The sequence below is a fragment of the Myxine glutinosa genome, chromosome 2 (assembly GCF_964187855.1).
Source record: "Myxine glutinosa chromosome 2, kmMyxGlut1.1, whole genome shotgun sequence".
In the NCBI taxonomy this organism is placed as follows: domain Eukaryota; kingdom Metazoa; phylum Chordata; class Myxini; order Myxiniformes; family Myxinidae; genus Myxine; species Myxine glutinosa.
This window is the reverse complement of record NC_136262.1, coordinates 160,157,358-160,178,913: the sequence shown is the minus strand read 5'-3', so window position 1 is coordinate 160,178,913 and position 21,556 is coordinate 160,157,358. Positions and strand designations below refer to the sequence as shown.

The following is a 21,556-nucleotide window of genomic DNA, read 5'->3' as shown; positions in this document are numbered from 1 at the left end:
AGAAAAAACATCCGCAAGTTTGGCGCTGTAGATGCAGTGTTTTATACACCACCTTATTCAACACGTTATATTAGCTCACGCCTCTTGTTTGCGTCCTTTATGGCGTCGTGAAAAACAGTAGGTTTCCTGCTTGGAATGCTTTTCAATTTTGTTCGACTGCCGGGCAGACAGAGTAATAAATATTATCTCGCTCCTCTCTGCACATGTGTGATCAGGAAGAATTCAGAGTCAAAGTGCAGTAAAACTGCAGGTTCGTTTTCCGATTTATGTGCCGATTCAAGTTCAAAATATAACATTCAATGGAAATCAAATTGTTCCTCGATTATAAACTGACGTCTGCAGAGAGACAGACAGACATACAGATAGACGGACGGACGGACGGACAGACATAATCTACAATTGGTGAATTGTAGTTATTTTAGCTTAATTGAATATGTGGGTGTATCCTGAAAAGCGCTATATAAAATAAATGCATTATTATTATTATAATGGGTTAATTTTATCGACTGTATATGAAAAGTATAGATTTATTGGTAATTTACAGTGCAAAGGAAATTTAATTGGGCAAAAATTTACCAAACTTGGTCGTTGTGATCACCAATGGCAAGAAGATGCAAAAGCAGTGTCGTAAAGTGTCGTAATCCCCCTGGGAGCAATTGCAGGCACATTTTAAAACATTTTTAAACAAAACTTTGTAGATGCAATCAACATTGGAGGACGCATGAAATATGTAACGATTTTTTGGATTTGAACCCCTGTTCATGCCCCAGGGGATCCAGATTTAGGTTTGCAAGGGTCAAAATGGAGAAAAAATGTTTAACTCAAAATTCAATATTGGGTCGTCCCTGGTGGAACTTTTTGCCATCTTTCAACTTTGCTTTAGATGGGAAGTGTGCAGATTTACGATGGCACGCCATTGACTTTGCTCTAGTTTTATTTGCAAGCATGCCCGTTTCATATTCCCAGTCCAGCACACCTTGTCAAATCTTCTCCAGAAACATTTTGAATTAAATCTGAAGACTTGCTGTTAAAGTGTAGCGGTAGCTTTGAAGGTCTTCATCTTCTCAATCAAATCTGTTTTGTGTTTTGGTTCGTGAGCACGGGCATTGCCCGAGTTGTTAAGGCTGATTTAAAACACTGACCAGGTCAGTTGACTTATTAATGTTTTTAATAGTGGTTTTTAATAATTTTTTATAGTTTTTAATGTTTTTAGAATGAGATTACTCATCATAGTCTGAGAAATTCCAATGTTTTCTTTTATTATTAGGTTTCCTCTACCTGTAATCTCGAGGAATACCTCTTGTTTTTCCAAGTTTTTCTCTACCACTAATTTTCTTCTGCCACTTTTTTCATGTCCGAAAACTTTCAATGGCATGAAATTTTCACGAAGTGATTGGCCAAACTTGTAGATTTTTTTAAATGCTAATTATGATGTCATAGATCACGTGGTATGGGCACCATCTTGGAAAAAACCTTCACCTTTGCCTCTCTATATCTCCGAAACAGCTCAATGGAAATAATTGAGTCATGGCTCATTCCAAAGAACTCTGTATTGGGACCAAAAAATGTGTTTATTTAATTTATTTAAAAGTGCTAACGTTACGAGGTAAGAATTCGACAAACAGAATCCTTGATGCCACGAATGATATTTTTTGTCTATGACCTAAGTGAAAAAAGTTTAGAGGCAAAAAAAATTCTACATCATACGTCACATGGTTCGCCGCCATATTGTTTTTCATGAAAAACACTAAAACCCCTTTTTCTCCACAACGGCTGAACAGATCGAGCCCAAACCTTGCATGCATAATCGCATACCCATGACAAACAAAAAACGTTCATCGATCATGACGTCAAACGTCACATGGTTTTGGAGTTATGACGTTTTTAAGCATAAACTTTAAAGCCTATCTCCTCCCTCATTTTTGAAGATATCAAGTGGAAACTTCAAACAAATGTTCCCCGTGTGGGGAAGTTAAAACGTTACTTTGGAAGTTGCAAAAAGTCACTTGGTTTGGCTGCAATATGTAATTGAACGATAATCTTTAAAAGCTTCTATCTCTTGAATCGCTGCATTTTTTATTATTTTTTTGTATACAAGATCGAGGCTCGGGCAGAGCTAACATTAATGACAAAAAAAAACGAACACATAAGACATAATAAAGGGAGTGGGAGACAAGATGGGGAGAGAGAGGGAAGCACACAAGTACAACATTTGAGAGCAGGGACATCGGGAGATCTGTGGGAGGGAGAGGGCTTGGGGGGAGGAGGCATGGGATGGGGGTGGGTGGGGGGAGTGGGAGGTAAAAAAAACACATGGACACTGCTAGGGCGTCCAGGATAGAAGTCGGTATTTCAGAAAAATGGATCTGGGGTGAATTAACGGGGGTTAGAAAAGATCAAGGTTTTGGATGTGGGAAGATCAGAGATGGTGGTGAACAGCTGCTTTAAAGACCTGGAGGGAGGAGTGGGATTGAAGAGAGTGAGGGAGTTTGTTCCAGAGGCAGGAGAAAAGAGGAATGAAAGAGTGAAGGTGAGCAGAGAGTCTTTATTTTGGCAGTTTCACAAGAAGAGGGTTGCTGGCAGATAGTGTGTGACCTGTGACCTGTAGGAGTATTTGGGGGACAGTGCACAGACAGGGCTGGGGGGCTAGGCCAGAGAGGAGTCGGTAGAAGACAGAAAGACCACCAACCTGCCTGCGGTGAGTGAGAGAAAGGCCCTCTGAGTTAGCTTCATCGCGGGAGATTCCAATGATTCTGAAAGCTTTGGTTTCAACAGCGTGAAGCCGAGCTAGGTGTGAGGCAGGAGCACCGGCCCAGAGGGGAGAACAGTATTCCATTGAGCTGTGGATGAAAGCCTTTTATGTGGTGAGGAGCTCAGGTGTGCCAAGGAAGGACTTTGCATGATGGAGGATGTCCACTCGGTGACTGGCTTTGGAGGCCAGCTCGGAAATGTGGTTTTCCCAGGAAAGATCATGGCTTGAGTCGCGGTCCAAAGTCCAAAAGCTTGAGTGACAGAACTTCTTGGAGCGGATTGTTCAGAGAGTAGATGGGAGGGTTGTCCAGTCGGTCTTTTCGGAGAGACATTGTGAGAGTGTGAGATTTGTCAGGATTTGCCGAGATAGGTGTTAGCCGTGAAGCTAACAAGATAGACCACCAACGTATTAGCCGTGAAGAAAGACCACCAACCTGCCTGCGGTGAGTGAGTGAAAGGCCCTCAGAGATAGCTTCATCGCAGGAGATTCCAATAATTCTGAAAACTTTGGTTTCAACAGCATTAAGCCGATCTAGCCATGAAGCCTACGCATTGATCGACTTGAAACTTAAATGTAATGTAGCTGTCATCATGTGGAATAAGTGTTTAAAATTTCAACATGATTGGTTGTATGGTCTGGAAGCCAGGCGTCGTTATTGTTGGAAGAGGAAGAAACGCAGCACTTTGGCTTCTCAGGCCATCTTACTGATTGTGCCACTACTATTTTTTGGATTTATTTCCTTTTAAAATAATTTTCTCTGCAATAGTTGGATCGATTGACAGGAAATTTTCACCATTGGAGCGCCTCGGCCTGTAGAATATTTTAATGGTACTTATGACGTCACAGGTCACGTGGTACGGGTGCCATCTTGGAATAACAGAAAAACTTTGCAGCTCTCTATCTCTGAAAGCGTTGAATAGAAAAAAAATTGGAGCATGTCTCATTGTAAAGAACTCTCCATGGAGAATAACCCTTGTGAATGATGTCATAAGTCCTCCATTATAATGTCATAATTCGACAAGTAAAAAACTTAATCCGATCAGGATGAAATTTCTTGAGCATCATCTCGGGATAAATTGATGCAGAAAAAATTTAATAATGACGTCATACATCACGTGGTTCGGCCGCCATCTTGTTTCAAGGGAGAAGCCTGAAAAACTACTAAAATCCCATTTTCTCAAACGACTGAACAGATCGAGGCCAAACTTTGCATGCACAATCGCATACCCATGACGAACAAAAAGGTCACTGACAATGACATAATAGGCCACATGGTTTGGGAGCTATGACGTTTTGCAGCATAAACTTTTAAAACCTAGCTCCTTCCTCATTTTCGATCATATCGAATGGAAACTTTACAATCATGTTCCCCATGTCTGCATGCTAAAATGCCCTTTTGGAATCTGCGATACCTCACATGGATCGGCAGTGGTGGGTTAATTGAACGAAAATCTTTTTTAAATTGTATCTCTTGAACCGCGTCATTGATCGGCGTGAAACATTATAATAAAGTAGAAGCCATGAAGGGGAACAAGTGTGCAAAATTTCAAGATGATTGGTTGTACAGTCTGGAAGCTAGAAGTTGTTATTGTGCGAAGAAGAAGAAACTCTGCATGAGCCTCTTAAGCCATGTCACGGATTCGAGCACTGCCATTTTTCAGGTTTATTTTCTTTTAAAATCATTTTCTCTGCAATTGTTCGACCGATGGACATGATATTTTCACCATAGGAGCACCTCGGCCTATAGAATCTTGTAATCCTAATTATGATGTCATAGGTCACGTTGTATGGGCGCCATCTTGGAAAAATCGAAAAACTTTGCACCTCTATATCTCCAAAAGCGCTGCACAGAAAATAATTGAGACATATTTCATTGTAAAGAACTCTCCATGGTAAATAATACTTGTGAATGATGTCATAGGTGCCTCCATTATAACGTCATAATTCGACAAGTAAGAAACTTCATCCAATCAGGATGAAATTTCTTGAGCATCATCTAGTGACAAATTGATGGAGGAAAAAAAAATGACATCATGGGTCACATGGTTTGGCCGCCATAGTGTTTTAAGGGAAAGCCTTAAAAAACACTAAAAACCATTTTTCTCTGAAAAGGCTGAACAGATAGAGGCCAAACTTTACATGCATGACCGCACACCCATAACAAACAAAAAGTTTGGTGGCTGTGACGTCATAGGTCACATGGTTTTGGAGCTATGATTTTTTGAAGCATAAACCTTTAAAACATACCTCCTCCCTCATTTTTGATCATATCGAGTGGAAACTTCAAAATTAGGTTCCCCATGTCGGAACGCTAAAATTACCTTTTGGAATTTGTTATAGGTCGCATGGTTTAGCAGCGATAAATAATTCAACGGTAATCTTAAAAACCTTGTATCTATTGAACTGATTCATTGATTGACGTGAAACTTTAATGCAATGCAGAAGGGGTCAAATGGAACAGGTGTTTAAAATTTCAACATGATTGGTTGTACGGTGTGGAAGGTCGCAGTTGTTATTATGTGAAGAAGAAGAAACGCTACATTTTATCTTCGCCAGCCATGTGACTTTTCAGTGATGCTTTAGTTATGATGAAAGTGGTGTTGTATCAAAGTGAGGGTGTATCAAAGCGAGGGTGTATCAAAGTGGGGTTGTATCAAAGCATGCCCAATGAAAGGGGGTTGTATCAAAGCGGCGTTGTGTCAAAGCGATGTTGTAACAAAGCAGTGGTGTATCAAAGTGTGTCCGATGAAAGCGGGGTTTTATCAAAGCGGGGTTGTATCAAGGCGTGTCCAAATGAAAGCGTGTCCAATAAAAGCGTGTCCAATGAAAGCGGGAAGATGGAGGAAACCTGCCATCACTGCCAGCAGTTATTAAGTGGCAGTTCTAGTTATTATTATTATTATTTATTTTTATTATTGTAATTATTATAATAATTTTTGAACATTAAAGTAGAATACTGTCAGGCCGTAAAACATTGCTTCAAAAAGGGGACAACGGTGCCCAAAAAAGGCCAATCCCCGCTTTGCGGTGAAAATGGATTCTGAAGGCGGTATTAAAGTAGAATACTTGCGAAGGACAAAAATTCAAATTATACATCCTTATATATTAAAAGGTGCTGGCAGGATCGTCTGGACGTGTGCACACTCATCTCTAAGCTGCCTAGCCTGGGTTTTAATCCCGGCCCAGCTATAAACTGCCATCCGGGTGTTTTACAGGCAAAGTGATTCATCAATGTGTGTGCCACGCCCTCAGATGGACGTTACATGAGGCGTTTCGTCTGCTGGCATGAGTTGGTCGACGTTAAAGATCCCACGGTGTCCTTCGTGAAGAGTAGGCGAGTTATCACCGACACCATGAGCAAACTCCAAATTCCTGCTCTAACTACTGCTGCGAAGGCAATGGCAACCACCCAGCATAACACTTTCCAAGAAACTGCTTCAGCAGCACCATTTGAATGGTTCAGCAGCACCATTCAGCAGCACCATTTGAATGTAACATTCTGAAACAGACTATAGTACATCAGATAAGAATCAGAATATATATATTTTTAAATCAAAACATTGTCATTTCTTGGACTATTGTGAGTTATCTAATGAAAACATTTTGAATGCCATATTATGTATAACTTAAAAGCGGCAACTCTGACAGAATGCTATCGAAGGACACTATATATCTCAAACCAGGACACCATAATTTGAATGGTTACATTAAACTTGCCATTCTGTTTGTATATAATTTGTGGATGATAAAGATCCTAGACTATCTTTTGGAAAAAAAATCAGGCCTTTATCTATCTATAATTCCAGTAATCTCTGTACGTTTGTTTGTCTGTGACCGCTGTTTCTCGACAACCACGGGTCCGATATACTTTTAACTTGCCAGGTATATTGCTGGGGACCCGAGGATGTGCCTTTTCAAGGTTTCATATTAATCGGACAATTACTTACCGAGCTATGTCCAAAAAACGATTCAACCAATCAGAGAGCAGCGAACTATCGCGTGTGCCGAACGTGGCGGACACACTCTGCCTCGGATGGCACATTTGAGAGCGTATTCATTTATTTCACGTTTGCAAACTATGTTGCCGTTAAACTATGTTTTAAAACGAATTCAAACTGCGATTAAATTAAAACGATTCATCCTAACTGCGATTTGCGACCTTCCGGACAGTGAAGACTTCACTTCCGGCAGCCAATCACAGAACGCTTTGTTGCGTAGGCGTGGCCGATGTGAGAGCGAGCGGAGCTGAGCGCGTTACGAGCTGACCGCCATTACGGTTCGTAATTCGATTTCTTATGCGCATTATTTCTCCCAATTCAGTCAGAGCGAAGTGCGGAAGCGAAGAGCGTTGTTTTTTTTGTTTACGGGCATACGGGCGGGGTAGAGCGTACGGGTAGCGTTTTTTTTTTTTTTTGGCAAGGAACGGGCACCCACGTACGGGCAATGCCCTAGTCCCGATACAATGGGTACATCACCTTCCCCAAGATGAAATACCAATACTGTATCAAATTTGGAATGAAGTATCAAAAAACGAATGATATTCTTCACGAAGGACACGTGGGATCTTTAACATCCACTAACTAATGCTAGCAGACGGGACGCCCAGTTTAGCATCCATTCGAGGGATAGCACACATTGATGAATCACTCTGCCTGTGACACACCGAGATTTGAACCTAGGCTAGCAAGCAACGAGGCGAATGTGTGTACCTCTAGGCCATCCTGTCAGCCCTCTTAGGCTACACTTAATGTAGAATAATTGGTTCTGTGCGTCATGTTGCAATTTCACTTTCTGAAGTAATTTTCTCCTCAAAAATGTGATATGTGCCCAAGCAAAAGTGGACACGAAAGGAGTTTTTGTTTTGAAATGTAGAGTTTCAGGCTCATGGAAGAGCCAGATGTACAGACGTTGGTAGCAACCGTGTGAGGGCTGGAATGACAAACATTGGACTAAAGGGGAATGAGCGAACAAGGGACGCACCAACAGGCAATGAAGAAACAAGTAAATGAAAAACATGTTCTAGTGCTCCACTCTTATTTTTTTAAGTTTTAAACCTTTTTTTTTATTATTAAAATTTGATAGATGAAAATGTACCAGAATAGAGCACTGTGGGCCAAATTTCAGCTCTCTAAGACGTATGGAACCTAGAAAACGAACGACTCGTAGAAAACTAACGGCTCAAAGATTTGAAATGGGAAAAACAAACAAAGTTCAGATGAAGTTAAATAAAAGTGTGTAAGAAGTAAACGAAAAAACATGTTTTATGGCTGCATACATTTCTTTAAATTTTTTAAATTAAATTCTGATAGTTGAAAATGTACCAGAAAAGATTACTGTGGGCCAAATTTCAGCTCTCTAGGACGTATGGAACCGAGAAAACTAACGGCTCAAACATTTGAAATGGGAAAAACAAACAAAGTTCAGATGAAGTTAAATAAAAGTATGTAACAAGGAAAGGAAAAAATGTTTTGTGGCTACAACGCTACGTACATTTATTTTTTAAAAATTTTTTGCCTTTTTTTATTTATTAAATTCTGATAGTTGAAAATGTACCAGAATAGAGCACTGTGGGCCAAATTTCAACTCTCTAGGACGTATGGAACTGAGAAAACTAATGGCTCAAAGATTTGAAATGGGAAAAACAAACAAAGTTCAGATGAAGTTAAATAAAAGTGTGTAAGAAGTAAACGAAAAAACATGTTTTATGGCTACATACATTTATTTTTAAAAATTTTAATCTTTTTTTATTTATTAAATTTTGATAGATGAAAATGTACCAGAAAAGAGGACTGTGGGCCAAATTTCAGCTCTCTAGGACGTATGGAATCGAGAAAACTAACGGCTCAAACATTTGAAATGGGAAAAACAAAGTTCAGATGAAGTTAAATAAAAGTATGTCACAAGTAAACGAAAAAATGTTTTGTGGCTACAACGCTACGTACATTTATTTTTAAATTTTTTTTTACCTTTTTTATTTATTAAATTCTGATAGTTGAAAATGTACCAGAATAGAGCACTGTGGGCCAAATTTCAGCTCTAGGACGTATGGAACCAAGAAAACTAACGGCTCAAAGATTTGAAATGGGAAAAACAAACAAAGTTCAGATGAAATTAAATAAAAGTGTGTAAGAAGTAAACGAAAAAACATGTTTTATGGCTACATACATTTATTTAAAAGAATTTTAAACCTTTTTTTATTTATTAAATTCTGATAGTTGAAAATGTACCAGAATAGAGCTAGAGCACTGTGGGCCAAATTTCAGCTCTCTAGGACGTATGGAACCTGGAAAACTAACGCCTCAAAGATTTGAAATGGGACAAACAAACAAAGTTCAGATGAAGTTAAATAAAAGTGTGTAAGAAGTAAACGAAAAAACATGTTTTATGGCTGCATACATTTATTTAAATTTTTTTTTTACCTTTTTGTATTTATTAAGTTCTGATAGTTGAAAACGTACCAGAAAAGAGGACTGTGGGCCAAATTTTAGCTCTCTAGGACGTATGGAACCGAGAAAACTAACGGCTCAAACATTTGAAATGGGAAAAACAAACAAAGTTCAGATGAAGTTAAATAAAAGTGTGTAAAAAGGCAACATGGTGAGTAGTTTTCTTTGGACATGACAATGGGAAAAATTTTCATGAAGACAAAGCATAAATACCGCTCCAATTGACTATCACGTTGACGATCGTGGAGCACCTTGCGTGCCCCGATGACCCAATGACCTATACTGGACAGGTCTAACCAAACCAGGCATGTCAGACGGTAGGGGACAGACGAAGTATAGTCAAAACTTTGAGTAAACCTCAATGCCAAAAATCCTGATGTCGGCAGCAGGGCCTCAGTAGTTAAATTGGCGAAGCAGAAAGACTTGTTACCCGGCATTTCAATGATGAAGATCATAAATTCTGACAAAAAGAATACTGTGTACTCATGTAGAACTTGCGACTTCATGAGTGTAACTAGCAACCGAAAGATTGACCGATCTAGATAGACCCCATGATGATGATTATGAAAGCATAAATACAGCTTCACAAAGTTTTGGGTGCAAAGACACAAAGTTTCAAAAGTAGGCAAAGAACATTCGGTTTGTTTTGAAGGTCCCATTGAACTGACAGTATAGAGATAGGCACACTCACCTCTGAGATGTCTAGGCCTGGGTTCGTATCTCGGCCCAAATGCAAACTCTCATCCTGGCATTACGGAGGCAGAGTAATTATTGATCAATGTGTGCCGTTATTCAGGTGAACATTAAACTGGGTTTCTTGTATGCCAGCATTAGTTAGCGGACGTTAACGATCCCATGGTATCTATTGCGAAGAGGAGGCGAGTTGCCACTGCCACCCAAATTCCTCCGTTAACCGATTATATATAGGGCACTGTGTCGGCAACGCAGGCAAGCCGCAATGATGATGCAACCAGCCGGCTGAATTCTGAATTGAATCCCACTCAACCATGCATTCACTAACACCAATGGCCCTTGATGTTTCCCTCATGTTCCGTAGAGCCTCATGCAGAGGGGTCCGATGCTGACGCACCTATGAAGAACCGCCGAGGTTTCCTTTTAATATACTTCCTCGCTCATCTCTGTTACTCTTTCCTTTTCTTCCTCTTGTTTTTTTAAATTCCTTTTCTTTCCTTACATTTCATACTTATTATCTTGATATCCCTGAGCAGAGGGAGCCGATGTGCAGAAACAATGGCAGGCCTCACCTCAAGCTTTTCTTTTTTGATGAGCTGGTTTTGACCTCCTTGGAATCATCGACAGGAAATACCGTTTCATGATTATTTGTTGTTGAATGTTTTTGCAAAATGTATCACAATTTTGCGGCTCTTGTGGCTTTGCATAAATTGTAACCTTTGCACCAGTTCATGTAAAACCACAGTTGCTCGACCACCTGGTCTTGTAAAGATCGCCGGTCTCACTTGAGCCTTTCTTTTTGTGAAAAGTGGTAAGTAGTGCATTTTTTGTTTTCTTTTTGTCTGCCAATGTGCCGTCAATCGAGCAGACACCAAAGCACTGCACACGCCGTAGTTTGTGTCGAAGCGTTCGTGACATTTCATTCGTCTAAACTCTCGAGCCGTATTTGAGTGGCTTTCATTTGGTTCTTTTCTTATAAACTTTCTACTCTCGCTAAACACTCGCTCAACTTGTCAGGCAATTCAAGTTGTGCCACATTGAACCACTGAAGCTTTCTTTCATGACAATGAAATCTGTATTCGCTGTGATTTCTGAGGTCGATTCAGCTCGACTCCGATCCTTTGTGAATGAGATGAGCCTCTTTGCTCTGTATTGGCCGTAGTCGTATATAGGTTGATATCCCACTCGTAAGCCATACTCTCTGGCCAGGATCCATCTCCTGCTTTTTCACAATCTTTCCGTGACGGTGAAATGTTATCTCTGATTTCTTCCTGAAACTGTTTTTTTTTACCAGCAACCACTTTAGTGCCCCGATCTTACCTCCCGATATACAAACCAGGGTAACGTGCACACTGGAATGGCTGCCACTTGTACCAAAGTTGTGATTTTAAAAAACTTGTGCTTTTGTTTTTATTTTATTCTTTTAATTTTTTTTGCAGGTGTATGCACTCTTGAACATATGATTTTTATCCAGCCATGCTGTTTTAAATTGTATTTTAAATTGCTTTTGCATATTTTAATGTTCGCACTTTTTTTAAGCTCCTAGCTTGCTGCTTTTACATTGTACATCTCAAGTTTGCAATATCTTCGTACCTTCAAGGTGCTGCCGCTGTTTAATTTTTGCTTCAAATTGTGTATAAGAATCTATGTACAGCAACCGTTCTGGGTAGTACTACTGTCCTGACTTAGGAGCGTAAAGTGGTGCCCGGAACCATCTTGCGCTCTCCGTGTCAGGATTGCTAGCCTTACTTACTTTCTCACTCAAACTACAGCTACCGGGCTAGCTTCAAACTCTCTTTCTCGCAAACAAACATCATACACTTTTCATCATACACTTTTCTTCTCTTTTATTTAAGGCCTGGCCTCGATGAAGGCGATACAGTCCGTGCCTGGATCCTCCATCATTTAAAAAAAAAAAAATGTGCAGGTTTGCCCAAAAATAAATTTTATGGATATGTTGTGTTTTGAATTGCATTTTTTTTTACACTGGAAAATGATGCCTTAAAATTCATGTTTGCAGTAGAATTGCATTGATATTTGAGAGGCAGGTGGGTTCTGGATTTGTAGTGGTGAAATGAATGAGAATCGCATCCAAAACGCTCGCATAAACATATAAGGAGGAGAAATCTATATATTTTCAGGAGTCGGTTCTGGATGTCACTGGCTGAGAAGTTAGCAAGCGGTACCAGATGCCAAACGGTTTAAAAAGGCCAGGAGATTGTCTGACACGACTGCTGTCTCAAATGCAGAGTACCGTACAATTTCTGGATTAGTATAGTAAGAGCAATTCCATGTTTCAGTGATCGGAACGTATGGGGAGAGGGTTGGGGACATTTAAATTTCAAGAGAACAACACCAACTCGAGTGCAATATTGTTAAAAGAAGACAAAGGCCAGTATCGTTTCATCTGCAAGTTCTTGGTGTTTGTTCTTCAGAGACCATGATGTTTACATGTGCCGGACATTGATACGTTCTCGCAGAGTTGAAGCAACACAACAAATAATGTGATTGGAATATTGGGCGTCATGTTTTTAGTGGAGGCCAATTTATTCCCATCTCGTACACTGAAGTTCTTCAAAGTACAATATTTTCAGCAAATCGTTGATTGCAGCCAAAGATGCACAAGTATGTTGGTGAGATTTACTTGCTGGTATTGGTTGAAAATCCCAACAAAACATGTCTGATGGTGATAGTGGGTAACAGGATTATGTGCCCATAATGTATATTAGACAAGAAAATGAGCACCAATTAAATTCAGCATGAGTGGTACTTCCTCAATTATTATTTTTTTCGCTTGTACATTTGGGATGGGTACAAGTGTTTTTTTATGGGTTTTTTATATACAAAGTCAAGGCTTGTGGAAGAGTTGGAACACTGAATGGATCAGGACGCAACAGAACAAAAGGAACAGTAGAGAGAGAGAGGTGAAAACACCAACAGCAAGGTTGAAGGACAAAATGGAGGGAGACTTGGACAAATATTTAATTGTGTCTTTTCTGATTCCATACTGTATTATATTTGAATTGGTACGATGACCACATACAACGAACATGAAACTGCAAGACGAAATGCAGTTTGGAATTATGCCAAGAAGAGGAACGACAGACGCGCTTTTTATTGAAAGTGTTACGTGGTCCCCCCTGTGACTACCTGGTCTCGGTGACCCCCGGACCTTGAGAGGAACCCCGCCAGAAAGATATATGATTGATACGCTTTCGTAACGCAATCAATACTAATTAAACCCTCCAGTGGACCAACGAAGGAAACAATCCCCAATCACTAATGAAACCACACCCAGGATCCGGATCAATCAACAATGTATTCACCCCTGGGTAGAATCATCCACAACACAATACTTCAACGCTCAGTATGAATATTCCAACAATATCTCTAAGATGGCCATCTTATATATTTCCCCCTTGATCCCCACTCACGGCACCCTCAATGGTCAATGTCTCTCACAATGTCTCTGGGCCCCTCCCGACCCCGGTGAAGGTCGATTCGCGCCGGCGAATCGCGATCTCCAGTCAATGGCCGAACAAGGTCGACTAGGATGGCGGTATTCGCGCCGACCCTGCGCCCCCGTGGTTCGATCTCCGCACGCGGGAGGTTGAACGGACACCTTCCTGACGTGCTTCAAACGTGCACGTCCTGTACTGGGAACAGCTGCTGCAGCGGACCCCTTCTCGGCAAGCCACCGAGGTCAGAACCCGTGATCGCGGCTTCTGGGCTGTGAACGGCTCGCAAAGCGCGCGAGGCTCAAGGCGCCTCCCGTACGCGTCCTTGTAGACGTTGAGGCGAACGGTGCCGGACGCTTGGTTCCTCCCAGGAACCCACGGCAACCTGACACGTAACAGGTAATTACCCCGCGCAGGTAACTCCTCTCGCCAGACTGGCTTTTCAAACTCAGCGTTCCAAAGCAGGTAAAGATCGACTCGGCTCGCGTCAGAGCGGGGCGAAGAATCAGATGGCCACTTTTCTCTCTCGACCTTCTTCCCTCTTTTTCTTCCGGTTCACGATCCCGTTTCCGGTCTCGTTGTTACCAGGAGCGCTTCTAACCATTTAACCACAACAACCTTTAATAGAATAAACATTAATAAGAAATGACCTGAATAGTAATTCCCATAAATCCGGAATTCGTAACACTCCCCCCCTTCAAGAAAGAAAGTTTGAACACCGCGAAAACTTTCTTTGCAGGCCAACTTTGATAAACAAACAAGATAACTCACACCCCAAATCATCAGTTCCCCCGGGCACAATTATCACATCTCAAAAATAAAGCAACAAAATTTCACAAAACCCCCAGAGATTCCAAAGGTAATTCAATCTGGACCAAGCGTCCACAACTTCTAGTTTCTCTTGAATGCCGGTTAAGGGGTGGTGACCAAAGCCCCAAAGTTAAACAACTCGATAGCACTTTTTCGGGAGGCCAAGCTGAGTATTCACTACATGGACGCCTTAAGGAATGTGGAGTTCACGGTTAGTCCGGGGAGGAAAGTTCGTTACATGGACGCCTTTAAGAACGTGGAGTTCACGGTTAGTCCGTGCAGGAAAGTTCACTACATGGACGCCTTTAAGAACGTGGCGTTCACGGTTAGTCCGTGTAGGAGCCCAGGCTCGGTGGCTCCGCCGTATATAGTGCTTCAACTTCTCCGGACTCCTAACAGTTACGGTGGGACCACTCGTCCCAGTAGTCACCTGACTGGTGGTCTCCGTCTCGGCCAGTGCTCTGACAATCATTCTTTCGGGAGATGCCGTAACTCTGGGAGCCTCCATAGTAATATCGGCTGCTGCCAACACCAAAACTACTGCCAAGTTGTCCTCTTCTGTCGACCTCTCGACGCCTACGAAATGCCTTCCCTACTGTTATGGTCCGACCCTCCAAATCCTTACCATTCCAATTCTTCTCTGCCTCTCTGGCGTCTTTTGTGCTTGCAAACGTGACAAAGCCGAACCCTCTTGGCTGTTGCGTTTCCCTGTCTTTTACCAACCGCACTTCCACCAGCGGCCCATATCTGTTGAAGACAGAGGTCAGAACTTCTTCCTCTGTTTTGAAGTTCAGTCCCCCTACAAATAACTTGGCACTTTTGTCGCCATCCCGAGCTGGTGTGGTGTTATTTTCCCTGCTGGGCTCTTTACCAACCCTCGGGTTACCATAAACTTGACCACAGGCCAAATCATTCCCGATAACCACAGATACTCCCTCTACAGGAAGCGTGGCTTGTAAACCGATGGTGACCGGTCCTGACACCAAATCGGATTCCAAATGGATGACATGAAGTGGGGCCCTAACACAGCCACCGATCCCTTGTAACCGAACACTATCACCAGTTGCTGTACTCTTTGACAATGGCAAAATGCCTTCAAGCATTAAGGATTGATGTGCTCCTGTGTCCCTCAGTACCCTAACAGGTCTTGGGTTAGTCAAGTCTCCCTCTAGTGAGACCAACCCCTCATAAATAAATGGTTGGTAACTCTTCTGTGGGCGATTTCTTACGTTTGCCATCGCATTCGGAGTTGTACTAGTCGGACTCCGCTCTGGGTTTTCCCTTTTCATGAGGTAACAACTGGACATCAAGTGTCCAGGTTTCTTGCAAAAAGCGCAAGTAGGCCCAGAGGAAAAACTCGTGGTCTGCCTCGGGCTCCCCGGAAAATAAGTTTGTCTTGGGCCCGTAGCCCCCTGATTTCTAACAGTTGGGGTATCAGAGTTGTCCCCATAATCATCTCGAGGCCGCCGCCATGTATTGTCGTTCTCCGCACCGGGTGTTCCATAACTCCCCTGCTGAAGTCTAGGCGAGGAGTTAGGTTTGTGGACCCCTATCCGGTGTGTTAAGGCATAATCATCTGCCATGGTGGCTGCGTCCCACAACTTTGGTACTTTCTTTTCCTGCAGGTACACTTTGATGTCCTCGTGGACACACTGTTGAAATTCCTCCACCAGGATCAAGTCACGCAATGCTTCGAAGTCTTTCCCGACTCCTTTTGACTCACACCACCGATCAAACATGTTTTCTTTCACGCTGGCAAACTCCACATGGGTCTCACTCTCCCTCTTCCTGGCATTCCTGAATTTTTGCCGGTAAGCTTCAGGAACCAACTCATAGGCTTTGAGAATGTGCTTCTTCAATACCTCATAATCTGCACATTGGTCCATTGGTAGCGCCGAATAAATATCTTGAGCTTTACCCACCAGCACACTTTGCACTAGTATGGTCCAGGTCTCTTCCGGCCAGTTTAACTGTCGAGCCACTTTCTCAAAGTGTGGAAAAAATTTAGCGACCTCCTTTTCACTGAAGGGTGGAACCAGCCTCACATGTCTGCCCACATCCCAGGTGTTCTGGCTAGGTGTCGACCCAGTCAGCAAGGGTGGTACCTCTCCCCGTTCTCTCATTAACTCCAGCTCCTTGAATTTAATTTCTTGCTGAAGCGCCATGTCACGTTCCTTTAATTCCCTTTCGGCTTTTCTCTCCTCTGCTTCGAGTTCCCTTGCAGCTCTCCTCTCCTCTGCTTTTCTCTTCTCTCCTCTCTTCTGCTTTCCTTTCCTCTGTTTTCATCCTTTCTAACCTTTCCTGGAGTTCTTGTTCCACTCTCCTTTCTTCTGCTTGTTTCTCTTCTCTCCTCTCTTCTGCTTTCCTTTCCTCATCTGATCTTTCCTTTTCTGCTTTCCTTTCTTCTTCTGCTCTTTCCTTGTCTGCTTTCCTTTCTTCCTCTGCTCTTTCCTTTTCTGCTTTCCTTTCTTCTTCTGCTCTTTCCTTTTCTGCTTTCCTTTCTTCTTCTTTGATCCGTTCCTGGCTCCGTAATTGCAACTCCAGTTTCTGGAGCTCAACGTCTTCTGGTTCTTCGGGTAGCCACTCCCAGGCTAACTCGTCCCATGTTCCTAATCCCACCATAGATTGTATCACCGCTGTCTGCAACTCTGCCTTCCTCAAGTTGCAAGAGAAGTACAGTGCATTCAGAAAGTATTCAGACCCCTTCACTTTTTTCAGATTTTGTTATGTTGCAGCCTTATGCTGAAATCGTTTAAATTCATTTTTTCCCTCATCGATCTACACTCAATACCCCATAATGACAAAGAGAAAACAGGATTTTAGAAAGTATTGTAAATTTATTAAAAAGAAAAAACTGAAATATCACATTTACATAAGTATTCAGACCCTTTGCTATGACACTTGAAATTTAGCTCAGGTGCCTCCCATTTCTCTTGATCATCTTTGAGATGTTTCTACACCTTGATTGGAGTCCACCTGTGGTAAATTCAATTGAATGGACATGATTTGGAAAGGCACACACCTGTCTATATGAGGTCTCACAGCTGACAATGCATGTCAGAGCAAAAACCAAGCCATGAGGTCGAAGGAACTGCCTGCAGAGCTCAGAGACAGGATTGTCGAGGCACAGATTTGGGGAAGCTTACAAAACAATTTCTGCTGCATTGAAGGTTCCCAAAAGCACAGTGGCCGCCATAATTCTTAAATGGAAGAACTTTGGAACAACCAGGACTCTTCCTGGAGCTGGCCGCCCGGCCAAACTGAGCAATCGGGGGAGAAGGGCCTTGGTAAGAGAGGTGACCAAGAACCCGATGGTCACTCTGGCTGAGCTCCAGAGATCCTGTGTGGAGAGGGGAGAAACTTCCAGAAGGACAACCATCACTGCAACACTCCACCGATCTGGGCTTTATGGCAGAGTGGCCAGACGGAAGCCTCTCCTCAGTGAAAGACACATGAAAGCCCGCTTGGAGTTTGCAAAAAAGCTCTCAAAATAGGACTCTCAGACTGTGAGAAACAAGATTCTCTGGGCTTTCATGTTTTTTTTTACAGCTGCAAGGGCGGGAACAGTGGTGAGTTTGAGGTGAAGGTGGGAGTGCATCAGGGGTCAGTACAAAGCCCACTACTATTTGTAGCTGTGATGGAGGTGCTGGCTCAGAACGTAAAGGAGGGTTTACCGTGGGAGTTGTTGTGTGCAGATGATCTGGTGTTGATTGTGGAGAGTATGGATGGACTGAAGGAGAAGATGAACAAGTGGAAGGAATGTATGGAGGCAAAAGGTCTGAAGGTGAATATCGGAAAGATGAAGGTGATGGATGGCAAGTGGTAAAGCATGTGGCGAGGTGGAAAGAACGAGGAAGTGGCCGTGTACTGTGTGCAGGAAGGGTGTCGGAGTGAACTCCATTCAATGTATAATGTGCACTGAGTGGGTTCATCAAAAATGTAGTGGTCCGACAGGGACATTAACCAGTGTGGCAGCTACATTCAAATGTAAGGTGTGCACAGAGGGAGCTGCAGATGGAGGAAATGTTGAGTTGGATCTTGGAGACGGCATGAAGCTGGAAGGTCTGAAAACATTTTGCTACCTAGGAGACATGCTGAATGGAGAAGGTGGATCAGACTCGGCGACAGTTGCCAGAGTGAGATGTGCATGGAAGAAGTTTCGGGAACTGAGTGGCATGCTGACAAGGAGGGGAGTGTCGTTGAAGCTGAAGGGAAAGGTGTATGCTGCATGTGTGAGAAGTGTTATGATTTATGGGAGCGAGACATGGGTCATGAACGTGGAGCAGCAACGAGGGCTGGAAAGAGTGGAAATGCGAATGGTTCGGTGGATGTGCGGAGTATCGTTGAGAGAGAGGAAGACAAATGATGAATTGCGAAAGATGATGGGAATAGAGCCTGTGATTGATGCTGTGAAGAGGAACAGGTTGAGATGGTTTGGTCGTGTGTTGAGGAAGGATGAAAGTGACTGGTTGAGAAGAGTGATGGAAATGAATGTGGAAGGAAGTAGAGGACGGGGAAGACCAAGAAAGACGGCTAAAAGGTGGTGGAAGAAGAAATGTGGGCAAGGGGGTTAACAAGGGGAGATGTAGAAAATATGGCAAAATGGTGAAGATTGTCATGGGGCCCGCAAGGCTAACCCCCGCTCTAGCAGGGAAAATGGCCTTAAAATGCCTGTTGTTGTTTTGTTGACCACATACAAACTCCGAACGGCTTTGTACGTGCTTTTATGCTCTTCTTGATGACTCTGTTGAACCCCTCAATTGCACCGTTGATTTGCGGATAATACCAGGTCATTCGGCGATGTTTGATGCGATTGCCCTTTCGGTATTGTGTAAATTCCTCAGATATAAACTTGATGTTCATTGTCTGTCATAATGGACTCTGGAAGCCCCATCTTGTAAACATCTTATCCCGGATGCTGATACAAGGTTCCACAAGGTTCTTCTCAATCTTGTAGCTGCGATCTCAGGTGGTACTTGCGTTCTGTCTCTGAAAATGTGCGAGTTGAGAATGTTACAAGCCGTTCACCACTTGTGATCCATTGGAAAAGTACTTCTCCCAATGCCGTACCTGATGCATCTGCCGTGATTGTAATCTTTGCGTTATGATCAAAATGTGCGAGGACTGGAAGAGCTGTGACTTTCTTCAGCATGACAAATGCCTGCTGCTAGGAACGAGTCCAGTCCCAGGGCACTTCCTTGCGCAGTAGTTTACGAAGAGATTCAGCGATCTCTGCATACTTGGGTACAAACTTGAGGTAGAGGTTTGTAGTCCTGAGGAATGATGCAAGCTCTTTTGCATTTAACAGAGTATGAAGAGTCCTTACTGCTTCAATGTTGTCCTGCGTCTGGTACACCCCATTGGCTGTCACATGATATCCTAAGAGGTGAATCTCTGATGCTGAAAAGGTGCACTTTTCCTTATTCAATGTAAAGTTGTGCTTCACTAGTTGTGACAACACTTCATCCAACCGTTGATCATGTTCTGCTTTGTCTCTCCCATAGACATCATCAAGGCGGTTGAGGATCCCCTCAATACCAGGCAGGACCATAGAGAAAATCTTCTGTAATGCACTAGGTCACACCCTCACACCTGCCTCCTCACATCTAGCTCGGCTTCCTGCCTCACACCTAGCCTCACACGTGACACCTAGCCTCCCCTCTGCTCCTGCCTCACACCTTGCTCGGCTTCACGCTGTATAAACCAAAGCATTCACAATCATTGGAATCTCCTGCGATGAAGCTAACTCTGAGGGCCTTTCTCTCTCTCACCACAGGCAGGTTGGTGGTCTTTCTGTCTTCTACCGACTCCTCTCCGGCCTTGCTCCCCCAGCTCTCTCTGGGCTCTGTCTGCCAAATATTCCTACAGGTCGCACAAGATCTGCCTGCAACCCTCTTATGGTGAAACTGCCAAAATCAAGACTCTCTGCTCACCTTCACTCCTTCATTCCTCTTTTCTCCCGCCTCTGGAACAAACTCCCTCACTCTCTTCAATCCCACTCCTCCCTCTAGATCTTTAAAACAGCTGTTCACCATCTCTTATCTTCCCCCATCAAAAACCTTGATCTATTCTACCCCCGTCAAAACACCCCAAATCCGCCTCTTTAAATTCCAACTTCTTTCCTGAAATTCCGAGAAGTTCATTTGCTTTATACCGTGTACTCCTCCCTCCTCCCCCAGCCCTCCCCCTTCTACAGATCTACCGACGTGCCTGTTCTCTACTGTTTGTCTTGTGTGCTTCCCTCTCCCTCCCCCTCTTGTCTCCCGCTCCCTTCATTGCATGTTTTATGTGTCTGTGCATGTTTTCATGTTCAATGCTTTAGCTCTTACACGAGCCTCGATTCTGTATATAAAAAATAAAAGGGTGTAGAACTGAGGTCGTATGGCATTATACGGTACTGGAACATGCCTTCATGAGCCACGAATGCAGTCACATGTGTGCTCTGCTTTGCGAGGTACCTGCATGATAAGTAGCTTCTCCTCAGGTCTAGCTTCATGAACACTATCAAACCGTGGAATGAAGCAGATAGTTCATTGATGGTTGGAAGAGTGTGTTTATCTGGAATAACAGCTTTAGTTACAGACTTAAAATAAACACAAAGTCTTAACTCTCCACTCTTACGTCGTGCAATGATCAGATTTGACACCCATGGAAACAAATCATTGCATTCGATGATGCTCTCAGATTCAAGGTGTCTCAGCTCCTTGGAAACATATTTACAAATAGCGATAGGTAGATGTCTTAAGCCTTGAGATACTCGTGGAACCGCAAGATCCACTCAAGGAGCATGACAGCAACTCTTACACTCCCCAAACCCAATAAACAGGGAAGGGTACAGGTGTTTCTGCAATCATGTGGATGGCTGCACCAGTCGGGTCTAAAGGTTTGAACCCAAACTTGTCGAACGGATTAGCACCCATTAGGCTCTTACCTTTTGCAACATAAAAGGTGAAACTGTCTGTTGTGGCAGAGCAGAGCAGAAAAGACTAGCAGGCCTTTAGGTAGGCTTTAATCAACACAATGGTGGCCAGGTGCACAAGAAGAGGTCTAAGCAGGGCTCGAGGCCCTGAAGAGGGAACGTAGCATGGAGCGGATCGTAGGCAGCCCGCATGCCGTTGGCTGACCCGCTTTTATACAGTAATGATCCCAGAACATAGGAAGTGAGGCCACAGGAAGTGAGGATACAGGAAGTGAGGTCCATAGGAAGTGAGGTCCATAGGAAGTGAGGTCCACAGGAAGTGAGGTCCACAGGAAGTGAGGTCCATAGGAAGTGAGGTCCACAGGAAGTGAGGGCATAGGAAGTGAGGTACACAGGAAGTGAGGCATCAAGAAAACTGGAATTATGTCACTGTCGTTATACCTTTGTAGTTCATCGGAATAGTTATTGTTCCCAAAAC

The 21,556-nt window shown here is 43.1% G+C and overlaps 1 protein-coding gene across 5 annotated transcripts in view; it reads left to right on the top strand.

Annotated features, from left to right (window-relative positions):
- PLCE1 (phospholipase C epsilon 1) overlaps positions 1-11,849 on the top strand; it is a 296,731-nt gene extending 284,882 nt beyond the window's left edge. For all 5 annotated transcript variants that reach the window (XM_068106883.2, XM_068106878.2, XM_078771858.1 and 2 more), the window contains exon 33: positions 10,256-11,849. In XM_068106883.2, coding sequence (XP_067962984.2) covers positions 10,256-10,294 — 39 coding nt within the window. In that variant the 3' untranslated portion in view covers positions 10,295-11,849. The remainder of the gene's footprint in view (positions 1-10,255) is intronic.
- The last annotated feature ends 9,707 nt before the right edge of the window (positions 11,850-21,556 follow it).